The sequence below is a fragment of the Mauremys reevesii genome, linkage group 1 (genome assembly GCF_016161935.1).
Source record: "Mauremys reevesii isolate NIE-2019 linkage group 1, ASM1616193v1, whole genome shotgun sequence".
Classification (NCBI taxonomy): domain Eukaryota; kingdom Metazoa; phylum Chordata; order Testudines; family Geoemydidae; genus Mauremys; species Mauremys reevesii.
This window is the reverse complement of record NC_052623.1, coordinates 175,772,796-175,785,299: the sequence shown is the minus strand read 5'-3', so window position 1 is coordinate 175,785,299 and position 12,504 is coordinate 175,772,796. Positions and strand designations below refer to the sequence as shown.

Here is a 12,504-nt window from a genome sequence, read left to right as displayed (position 1 = left end):
ACTTGTCATCACGTAGAACTGCAAAATGTAAAGAGTCCCTACACAATCAGGGAAGATCCGGTGCTACTGACTGCCACTGATGTTTGTGGGGAAATGCTAGGTGATTCTAATGAGAATTAATGTATGTTTCTTTTTTAAATAACATGTGTCTGAAGAGTTCAAGCTTCAGTTAATAGGCCAGCTATAAAAAGAGTGTATACTTGGCATTCAGCTGGATAACTTAACTGATATATCCAGCAATATTATTTTCTTCGTCCACTGCAATACAGATTTAATTTTTGGGAAGAGCTGAGATACTACAGTGAGGAGCGCTATAGAAAACCCATACCTATCTAGATAGTCAGTTTCTGTTGGGAATACATCAGTGAAAAGCTTTCAATACAAAACAACTGCAGCAGAATTTATCACTGGATAATTCTGTGTTCCTGAATCGTGTTATGGCGTTAACTGTGTAACTATATAATATTACTGCAGTTGTAGAGTATTACTGTGATGAGCATTATAGAAATGCTTAAGATAGAACACAATTGATGAGACTTCATCAACGATATGCTGACAGTGTAAACTAATGTGGAGAGTACATACCGTTACACAAAACCAGTCATATAGGCTTAGTATACTGAGGCGTACTAGCAGCCATTAATGACAGAAGAGCCAAATTGCAAGAACATCTGAAGACTACAGTAAAAATTGTTTGACTAGATCTTTGAGCCCAGCTGAGCTGCACTCTGCACAAAACATAATGTGAAAGAGTCAAAGATTACTTCATGCTCATCCCCGAGCCTGGGGTTGATTGGGAGCTGGTTTGGTCTCCGGCCCAAGTTAGAGCACCCGTAAGGAAGCTCTAACCTCCTCTGGCTGCAATGACCCCCAGTGGGTCATTTGGTAGCCTGGAATAGCTGTAGCAAAGGGACACTCTAGGCACAGCCCTGTCCTCTTACCATTATCTCCTACACAAAAGGTGAGGTTCAAGGGACTGGCATAGATCCAGCTGCACTGTATCAACCTGCCTGGAACTTAGAGGGAGGAGCACATATTGCAGGAAGGAATAGTTTGGAAGGGGAGCCAGAAGTCAGTCCGTGCCCATGGCTAGGATGCTAGCTGCAGGTGCAATATCTCTGTAAATAGTTCCCTTTATAAAGAGCTGTTTAGTTGTAGAAACATGGATTCCTCTCATATATTACACAGCACATGATGTGTGAAACATGGTGGCAGCCAGTCTAATGAGAGCCACAGCAAGTAAGAGAGGGATTGGCAGGTAAACAATGCAGTGCTTAGAAATAGAGCTAACAGGCAGCGTGGAGAAACTCAGGCCAGACATGCATAAGCAAGTTGCAGCAGGAATTGTCTTTATACAGAGCTGACCATGGGGGACAAAGATGAGAAATGAAGGTAAAGCTTTTTTACTTTCTCATTGCAGGGGGTGGGGAGGAGAAGGATGGAGAGTTAGCACACAGTAAGCTGCACACTGACTGACCGTGTCAATCCTGTTATTGCAAAGTAAAAGTTCCGTACTGTGCTTTGGTCTAGACCTGCCTCAAACAGGACTAGATCAAACAGGACAGATCTCAAACAGGAGTAGATCAAATCACACTAGGGAACTTTCAGTGTGTGGTACCAGGGTCCACACAGCCAGCTAGTGCACTGTAGATTTGTACCCTCGCTTGCTGTTCACTAACTCTCCATCTAGACTAGTGGTTCTAAACCAGGGGTATATGTACCCCTGGGGTACACAGTGCTCTTCCAGGGGGTATACAACTCATCTAGATATTTGCCTAGTTTTACAACAGGCTACATAAAAAGCACTAGCAAAGTCAGTACAAACTAAAATTTCATAGACAATTGTTTATTTGTACTTCTCTATATACCATACATTGAAATGTAAGTACAATATTTATATTCCAATTAGTTTATTTTATAATTATATAGTAAAATGAGAAAGTCAGCAACTTTTCCGTAACAGTGTACTGTGACAACTTTGTATTTCTATGTCTGATTTTGTAAGTATTTCAGTGAGGTGAAACTCGGAGGTACACAAGACCAATCAGACTCTTGAAAGGGGTACAATAGTCTGGAAAGGTTGAAAGCCACTGATCTAAACAAGCCCATTGCTGCAAAGAATAATGCATGAAACACTGAGACAGCTGATAAAGGTGTCTTGAGTACTCTGATCCCAGACAGAATGAAACTGTGAAGCAAAATTGTTTGAGATTATTACTCCAGTTTCTGAGAAATGGACTGTCGGGAGGACTAGAAATCTGAAAGGTGCATTTTGTAAGGTAGTGCATACCTCACACTCGGCCCAGGCACAATGTCCTATAATGCAGCAGAACTCAAATGATTCAGCATCAGATGGGAATTTGAGCACAAGAGGTCTTCCCCCTGAGTACCCACAAACCAGTAGGAAAGCAGAGTCAGCAAAAAAGACAGCCTGATAGCAAAGGCAAAGAGGCAGGAAGGGATCCATACCTGGCGATGTTGGATCATTGAAATACACACTCCCAGGGACTACATAATAGCCAAGCACAGATGCTGATGGGTTGGAGAATCAAGACTCCACTTCCAGTGCGGGGGTGCCCTGCTGGAGGAACAATCATAGTACACTGAAGCAGTTAACAGAATGATAAGCTAAGCAGGCAGCCGGCTACTACAAAGGTGCCTAGGACCTGAAACCACTATGCACAGATGAGCAGGTCTGGGTCCAACCATCAAATAGCCACTCAAAGTAATAGCACAAGGCAACAGTCCAGACTACAGTGGGACACCAATCATATGTGGTAGCTACAGACTCAGGACAGTGATGGAGCCAAAACCGATGATAATTGCAGAGTAGCATCAGACAGCCAGCACATCCAGAGAGAGGCCTGGCCACAGCCAGGACAAAAAGTATATATAGAAGAGCCTCAGCCATCAGCTCACTTCATGCAGGAGAGTCACAAGAATTGAGTTATATGAATAACAGGACCAACAGGACACAATCCAACAGAATGCAGGCAGCTTCAGGGTGGAAGCAAGTCCCCTGCCAACAGCAGTAACGCAAACCAGTGGGAGACTTGTTTGAAAACCAGACAACTTAAAGGACTACGAAGCCTAACAGGCTGCAATGGACTGGCAGTAAAGGACATGTCCCTATGGTGGGTTCTGCACTAATAACCTCTGGTCCAAGCAAGTCAGCACATGCTTGCACAAAAGCCAACAACAAATCTTAAAGAAAAAGATGTAGCAACCTACATGGAAACTGAAGGAAGGAGCCCAGGTTGCAGAAAAGAGTTTGGAGGAACCACCTGGAACTCAGTCCGTTATGGCTATAATGCTAGCTGCAGTTACAATATCCTGGTAAATAGTTATCTCAGTAAAGAGCCAGTGCACATGAAATATGCACCAGCCCTATGCTAACTGGGTATTTCCTAATCCTCAGGTAGTCAGCTAATCAGGCTTTCCAACCACTTTGTGATTACAGACCAGCACAAAGCAATCATTGTGGGGTCCAGGATAAAAGTGTTTAATGCTAGGCCAGGGGTTGGCAACCTCTGGCACGCGACTCGCCAGGGTAAGCCCCCTGGCAGGCCGGGCCAGTTTGTTTATCTACCGTGCCCGCAGTTTCGGCCAATCACGGCTCCCACAAGCGGCGAGTCGCGTGCCAGAGGTTGCCAATCCCTGTGCTAGGCAATTCAAAGTCTAGTGTATAGTGATAGAGGAGGCTCAGATTACACTCTTCTCTATACACAAGTACCCTGGTTATCAAAGAAGAAAGTGTTGGAAATAGAGTTTGAGCTGGAATCAAAGTCTTGTTCTAGTTAAATCACTTTACAGAAGGACAAAAGCTAGTTGTCGAAGCCAGAGTACTTGGCAGATATGTTTTCTGGTGAATGATCTTAATATAAGTATGCAGGGCAAATGCTTCACAATTTTTGACTGGGTGTAGGGGAATCACAACCTAGTTTCATTCTGTCTTGAAACCATTTTTTCCAAAGATTATAAAGATGTAATTTGTCATCTCCAAAAGAAATCATAATTGAATATTAAACCAAGCTGAAATTAAAATTTTGCAGACTACTTTGTACACAGTGAGAGGGATAAGAAAGGTTTGAGCACAGTTAGCATTGAGACACCCTTTGCCTTGGATATTGCAGATCCTGATATCTTCATGGGATTTGAGATCAGATTTATTGAATTTAATATGTGATACCAGCAGTAAAAACCAAGTTGCACTGTGTTCCATTGGTTGATTCTGGAGTTGTGCCAAGGTTGACCTCTCTCACTAATAATGCAAGGAACTACTTACTTCCACACACAATCATATGTCTTTGCGAGCTAGTATTGTCATCAGTCATATGAAAAGTTATTAAGCCATGGTATTTGAATAGGCTTGGGATTGAAAATAGACCACATATGACTCTTAGTTCAGTTATGCCCCACCAGGATAAAGAAATAACAATGGCCATACTAGGTCAAACCAATGATCCAGCTAACCCAGTATCATGTCTTCTGACAGTGACCAGCACCAGATATTTCAGAGGGAATGAACAGAACAGGGCAATTACTGAGTGAAACATCACCTGTTGTCTAGTCCCAGCTTCTTGCAGTCAGAGGATTGGGAATACCCAGAGCTTGGGGTTGCGTTCCTGAGCATCTTGGCTAATAGTCATTGATGAACCTCGCCTCCATGAATTTACCTAATTCTTTTTTAAACCAAATTGTAATTTTGGCTTTCACAATATTCCATGGCAATGAGTTCCACAGGTTGACCGTGTGTTGTGTGAAGAAGTACTTCCTTTTAAACCTGCTGCCTATTAATTTCATCAGGTTACCCCTGGTTTTTGTGTTATGTGAAAGGGTAAATAACATTTCCTTATTAACTTTCTCTGCACCCATCATGATTTTATTGACTTCTATCATATCCCCCCTTTGTTGTCTCTTTTCCAAGCTGAACAGTCCCACTGTTTGAAATCTCTCCTCATAGGGAAGCTGTTCCATATCCCTAATAATTTTTGTTGCCCTGATCTGTACTTTTTTCCAATTCTAATATCTTTTTTGAGATGAGGTGACCAGAACTGCATGCAATATTCAATATCATGTATATATATCTGTATAGTGGCATTATTATATTTACTGTCTTATTATCTATCCTATTCCTAATGGTTCGTAACATTCTGTTAGCAGTTTTTACTGCCAATACACATTGAACGGGTGTTTTCAGAGAACTATCTACAATGACTCCAAGATCTTTCTTGAATGATAACAGCTAATTTAGACACCATCTTTCTGTAGCTATTGTTGTTATTTATGTTTTTCAATGTGCATTACTTAGCATTTATCATCACTGAATTTCTTCTGCCATTTTGCTACCCGGTCATCCAGTTTTGTGTGACCTCTTTATAACTCTTCACAGTTAGCTTTGGACTTAACTATCTTGAGCAATTTTGTATCATCTGCAAACTTTGCCACCTCACGGTTGAACCCATTTTCCAGACCATTTACGATTCTGTTAAACAGCACAGGTCCGAGTACAGATCTTCGGGAGACCTCTCTACACTGTGAAAACTGACCATTTATTCCTACCCTTTGTTTCCTATCTTTTAACCAGTTACTGATCCATGAGAGGACCTTTCCTCTTATCTCATGGCTGCTTACTTTGCCTAAGAGCCTTTGGTGAGGGACCTTTTTAAAGGCTTTCTGAAATATTCAAAAATAACCAAGAGCAAACTTCTCTCTAATTCAAGAACTAACTAATTAAATGTTACAATTGTAGTTACTTTGTAGAAACTGAAATGTACTTCAGGTTTTTTTTACATGAATGCAATAACACATGCAACATGACCATGTTTTGTATATTAATAATATTGGAAGAGTTCTAATATAATTTGTCATACCAACGGGTCATTTGTGATGCGTGGATTACAGTCCTGAAATAGTTGAAAATGATTAATACCTTGGGAATTACACAGTTAAGCCCTGATCCAAAGCCCAATGAAGTAAATGAGTCTTTTTATGACTGTTACGCAGGTAGCATTACTTAGTTACCTTAGGAAACTGAAAAACTATTACAGATAGCCGTGATAGTCTTTTTGTCATTACAATAGGTTGCAAGCCTAAGAAAAAGTTAATGATTGCTTTGTACTTTTCAGTCTCAAGTTAATTCAAGTAAAAGCATTTGAATTCAAATGGGAAAAATATTAATTCTGGCAACTACAAATTAACATTTGAAAGTAATTTAAGGCGTATAAGAAAACTCCAAACCAAAAAAAATATTGCATACACTTAAAATAAAATTAAACATTGTCAATATCTTGTGAGATTTTATTTGTTTATTAAATTGATTACAACTGGAGTTGTGGATTTTTAAGGTATATATCAAACCTAAAAAAACAAGCTTGTTAAGATGTTGAAGTCAAAGAAGAGATTCTTTGGATTTGTCGGGCGTTCTATGTTTCTTTCTTTCTCCTTTGTAATTAAAGCCATTCTATAATCTTCTCAGACTGATCTTTAAAAACATGGATATCTGAGTTCATTTCCCTACATTCATGGGGGTCACAGGAACTTTTCTATTTGAAATAGTTTGCAATTGTTAGTGACATACTCCAAGTCTACTACTTGTGCATAATCAGTTTCTGTTGAATATCTCACCTAATCCATCTGTCTGTTGCCCAATCACTTGTGTGTTGAGGCATTTCCTTTCCTTCAGCCTCTCAAAAATATTTTATATCTTCTTCTTCAAACTCACAAATCTCCTTCTTGTCCTGTCTTTGTTGTATTTCAGGTAGTTTGTGTTCATTTTTTAATCTTTTGATAAATTGTTTTTTCCTTGTTCATTTCTAGTCTAAATTTAATAAAACCAGGGATTGGGGGATTAATTTGTCTTTATTGATATTAGATACTGTGATTATAAACTTTGCCTAATAGGTTCTTCAGACAGGCTTTGAAGATGCTCCTAGAACAATGCAATCTAAACTAAAGGATTTAGCAATTTTCTTGAATAAAATCAGATGTCTCATGTTCACCATTTAAAAATATTCTTCAAAACAGAACCATGATTAGCAACCAATATGCTTGGTAATCTTTATTACAGGAATATTTTGGGAAAACCACATGCATTTTTGACAACTAGCCATTGGCAATAGGAATAGAAACTATTTCCAAGAGCACTGAAGATGAGATTGGTCTACTGCCTTTTCTGTAGATAAAGGAAAGTAATTTAAAAATTGTTTAGCATTTTCCTAACTCTCATACCATTGGAATTAGTAGTTAAGCAACTCCAATGCATTGTTAGGTCAGCAGTGAATGCTTTGGAAAATTCCACCCTGAAGGTCTACATTCATAGCTTTCAAATAAAAACAGCTTTCATCAATGGGAGAAGTGAAGATGATCAATGTCTTTGTGTTTTGTGCTTGAAGATTTGAGTAGTCAGTCATCCTGAGAGATACTGTTAATTAAAACTAGTTTGATATAATGAACTGACTTGTAATGATGAAATTTCCCTTTCCCTTTCTAATATAACATACATTATCAGTCACAAGATCAACTCCCCAAGGATAGATCTAAGTCTTCTATAAAATCAAGTTTGATTTAGGCCCTGATTCAGCAAAATACTTGATCTAGGTCTGCCCGTTTTCAGCAAAGCACTTAAGCATGTGTTTAGGTCCCAGTGAGCATATGCTTAAGTGCTTTGCTGATTCAGGGCCTCTGTCAGCTTTCTGGTGTTTCCTTCCATTTTCTGAAACTTCCTAAATAAACTCTTTGTCTGTCAGATCTTTTTACACTTGCTCTCTTCTTGCAATGAGTGAAATCCTGACCCTACTGAAGTCAATGCAAATTTTGCTATTGACTTCATAAGAACATAAGAACATAAGAAAGGCCGTACCGGGTCAGACCAAAGGTCCATCTAGCCCAGTATCTGTCTACCGACAGTGGCCAATGCCAGGCACCCCAGAGGGAGTGAACCTAACAGGCAATGATCAAGTGATCTCTCTCCTGCCATCCATCTCCATCCTCTGACAGACAGAGGCTAGGGACACCATTCTTACCCATCCTGGCTAACAGCCATTTATGGACTTAGCCACCATGAATTTATCCAGTCCCCTTTTAAACATTGTTATAGTCCTAGCCTTCACAACCTCCTCAGGTAAGGAGTTCCACAAGTTGAGAAGAACTTCCTTTGATTTATTTTAAACCTGCTGCCTATTAATTTCATTTGGTGACCCCTAGTTCTTGTATTATGGGAATAAGTAAATAACTTTTCCTTATCCACTTTCTCCACATCACTCATGATTTTATATACCTCTATCATGTCCCCCCTTAGTCTTCTCTTTTCCAAACTGAAGAGTCCTAGCCTCTTTAATCTTTCCTCATATGGGACCCTCTTTAAACCCCTAATCATTTTAGTTGCTCTTTTCTGAACCTTTTCTAGTGCTAGAATATCTTTTTTGAGGTGAGGAGACCACATCTGTACACAGTATTCGAGATGTGGGCGTACCATGGATTTATATAAGGGCAATAATATATTCTCAGTCTTATTCTCTATCCCCTTTTAATGATTCCTAACATCCTGTTTGCTTTTTGACCGCCTCTGCACACTGCGTGGACATCTTCAGAGAACTATCCACGATAACTCCAAGATCTCATGTTGTATGTATAGTTGGGGTTATTTTTTCCAATGTGCATTACTTTACATTTATCCACATTAAATTTCATTTGCCATTTTGTTGCCCAATCACTTAGTTTTGTGAGATCTTTTTGAAGTTCTTCACAATCTGCTTTGGTCTTAACTATCTTGAGTAGTTTAGTATCATCTGCAAACTTTGCCCCCTCACTGTTTATTCTCCAGATCATTTATGAATAAATTGAATAGGATTGGTCCTAGGACTGACCCTTGGGAACACCACTAGTTACCCCTCTCCATTCTGAGAATTTACCATTAATTCCTACCCTTTGTTCCCTGTCCTTTAACCAGTTCTCAATCCATGAAAGGACCTTTCCTTTATCCCATGACAGCTTAATTTACGTAAGAGCCTTTGGTGAGGACCTTGTCAAAGGCTTTCTGGAAATCTAAGTACACTATGTCCACCGGATCCCCCTTGTCCACATGTTTGTTGACCCCTTCAAAGAACTCTAATAGATTAGTAAGACACGATTTCCCTTTACAGAAACCATGTTGACTATTGCTCAAGAGTTTATGTTTTTCTATGTGTCTGACAATTTTATTTGTTACTATTGTTTCAACTAATTTGCATTAGACTTACCGGTCTGTAATTGCGATCACCCCTAGAGCCCTTTTTAAATATTGGCGTTACATTAGCTAACTTCCAGTCATTGGGATTTAAAGGACAGGTTACAAACCTTAGTTAATAGTTCACATTTGAGTTCTTTCAGAACTCTTGGGTGAATGCCATCTGGTCCAGTGACTTGTTAATGTTGAGTTTATCAATTAATTCCAAAACCTCCTCTACTGATACTTCAATCTGTGACAGTTCCTCAGATTTGTCACCTACAAAAGCCAGCTCAGGTTTGGGAATCTCCCTAACATCCTCAGCCGTGAAGACTGAAGCAAAGAATCCATTTAGTTTCTCCAATGACTTTATCATCTTTAAGCGCTCCTTTTGTATTTTCATCGTCAAGGGGCCCCACTGGTTGTTTAGCAGGCTTCCTGCTTCTGATGTAAAAACATTTTGTTATTACCTTTGGAGTTTTTGGCTAGCCGTTCTTCAAACTCCTCTTTGGCTTTTCTTATTACACTCTTGCACTTAAGTTGGCAGCGTTTGTGCTCCTTTCTATTTGCCTCACTAGGATTTGACTTCCACTTTTTAAAGGAAGTCTTTTTATCTTCACTGCTTCTTTTACATGGTGGTTAAGCCACGGTGGCTCTTTTAGTTCTTTTACAGTTTTTCTTAATTTGGGGTATACATTGAAGTTGGGCCTCTATTATGGTGTCTTTGGATTTCACTTTAGTCAATGTACCTTTTAACTTTTGTCTAACTAACCCCTCATTTTTGTATAGTTCCCTTGAAATTAAAGGCCACAGTGTTGGGCAGTTGGGATGTTCTTCCCACCACAGGGATGTTGAATGCTATTGTATTATGGTCACTATTTCCAAGCGGTCCTGCTATAGTTACCTCTTGGACCAGCTCCTGTGCTCCACTCAGGATTAAATCTAGAGTCGCGTTCCCGTACCAGCTGCTCCATGAAGCAGTCATTTAAAGTATCGAGAAATTTTATCTCTGCATTTCGTCCTGAAGTGAAATGTTCCCAGTCACTATGGGGATAATTGAAATCCCCCACTATTATTGGGTTCTTAATTTTGATAGCCTCTCTAATTTCCCTTAGCATTTCATCATCACTATTACTGTCCTGGTCAGGTGGTCGATAATAGATCCCTACTGTTATATTTTTACTAGAGCATGAAATTTCTATCCATAGAGACTCTATGGAACCTGTGGATTCGCTTAAGATTTTTACTTCATTTGAATCTACACTTTCTTTAACATATAGTGCCACTCCTCCCCTTGCACGGCCTGTTCTGTCCTTCCGATATATTTTGTACCCCGGAATGATTGTGTCCCATTGATTGCTCTCAGTCCACCAGGTTTCTGTGATGCCTATTATATCAATATCCTCCTTTATCACAAGGCACTCTAGTTCACCCATCTTATTATTTAGACTTCTGGCATTTGTGTACAAGCACTTTAAAAACTTGTCCCTGTTTATTAGCCTGACTTCAGCGGGTCCAGGATTTCACTCTGTGAATGTAAGGGCATGAAAGATTTCTATATACATGTAAAAAACCCCAATATTCTTAAAAGTGTACAATTTGTTTCTGAATCTTTGTTTGGATTAATGAGGAATATCTTAATCCACCAAGAGTACAGAACCAGATTGATACCCGTCTCAGGCTACCACACAGGGAAGTAACAGTGCACATGGCACTCCTTTATCCACCTCTATTGGTGCTGACTCTGTGGGTGCTCTGGGACTGGAACACCCATGGGGAAAAAATGGTGGGTGCTGAGCACCCACCAGCAGCCCCCCTATCAGAACCCTCCCCCCCAGTGCCCCCTGCCTGCCGGTGAGCCCTGCCAGTCAGTGCCTCCTCCTCCCTCCCTGCTGCAGTCAGCTGTTTTGCAGCACACAAGAGGTTCTGGGGGGGAGGGAGAGGTGCAAGGACACGATGCGCTCAGGGGAGGGAGCGGAATGGGGTGGAAGAGGTGGGGCTGGGGCAGGACAGAGTGGGAAGAGGAGGGGGTGGGGCCTTGGTGGAGGGAGTGGAGCGGGGGCTGGGGTAGAGCTGGGGGAGCACATTGTAAAGTCAGTGCCTGTGCCAACCTGCACTAACTACCTGCATTGCAGTATGTTGCAGGGAGCAGACTCCACAATTTAGCCTTTAGAGACTTTATATGAATGGATACTGCACTTACATTTTCTTTAAAAAAGAGTTTGGTGCTTATAATATAGTTCTTTATATGTATATAACTATACATATAACAGAAATAACTGTTCTTTAAAAAACAGTTTGGTGCATTATTTTAAGTAAATCATGGCTTTTTCTCATTTCTCACAGGAAACTGCCACTAAAAGAAGAAAATGGGAAAGAAGCTTTAAATCCAGAAACTATAGAAATCAAAGTTTCTAATGACATCATCCAGTCAAAAGAAGATGATAGCAAAGCATAAAAAGATGACTACAGCTGTCCAAAAAAAGTATTTGGATTGGAGTAACCCCGTGACCAAAACTCTACAGCTGACCTTAATTTCTTGGGCAATTTAAGCTTGGAATAGTTAGTACACGTGTACATATGATCAAACAACTTCTGTCTACAGTACCTCTCTATTTTGTTTTGTTAATGTTTTAGTATGTAGTCCTGGCTGACCACAGTCCCTTGGTATCAATTTGAATCTGCAGAAAAAGTACTGTAATTTATTATATTACAAAGGTGATCTATTTATAAAACCACTTTTACCAAGCTACCCCCAGCCACAGACAATACAACAAATAGCTCCACATCCTACAATGCAAGCTAAACACATGAAAGAAAGTGCCATATACGCCTGTATTTGTTTCCATTGGTAATAGAGTAAAAGATTTAGGTGGCCTTTAAAAGGAGAAGGGGAAAAAATCAATCTCAGTATGAAACTTGAGACAGAGGGCTGGCCATGGTTGAATAGTCACCGTGGCTGTGTTTTGTCATTTGACAGAAAATAGAAAGACTGACTATTAGATGGTGACAGACCTGCACATTGGTTTTAAAATATAGTGCAAGGTTAATAAACACAATGTACACATTTAAAACAAAAATGGTTGAATATTTTGCAGGAAAAAAAAAGGTCTCATCTGAACTATATGAGTGTTTGACTTTGAAAGGCAACTAGATTTTCAGATATTCTATGTTAATGTTTGGGAGACTGTGTGTGAACTAAAATGTGGAAACGTTTTTTTGTGTGAAAAGAAAACTGATTTATGATAATAGCTTTTGGCTTCAAGTGAAATCTTAAAATAAACATGAGCTCAAATTAG

At 39.8% G+C, this 12,504-nt stretch overlaps 1 protein-coding gene across 1 annotated transcript in view; it reads left to right on the top strand.

Moving 5' to 3' along the window:
• Positions 1–11,797, top strand: part of NCAM2 (neural cell adhesion molecule 2) — a 536,258-nt gene extending 524,461 nt beyond the window's left edge. Inside the window, exon 18 of the mRNA XM_039520366.1 lies at positions 11,552–11,797. Within this exon, the coding sequence (XP_039376300.1) occupies positions 11,552–11,663 (112 nt within the window). The 3' untranslated portion in view covers positions 11,664–11,797. The remainder of the gene's footprint in view (positions 1–11,551) is intronic.
• The last annotated feature ends 707 nt before the right edge of the window (positions 11,798–12,504 follow it).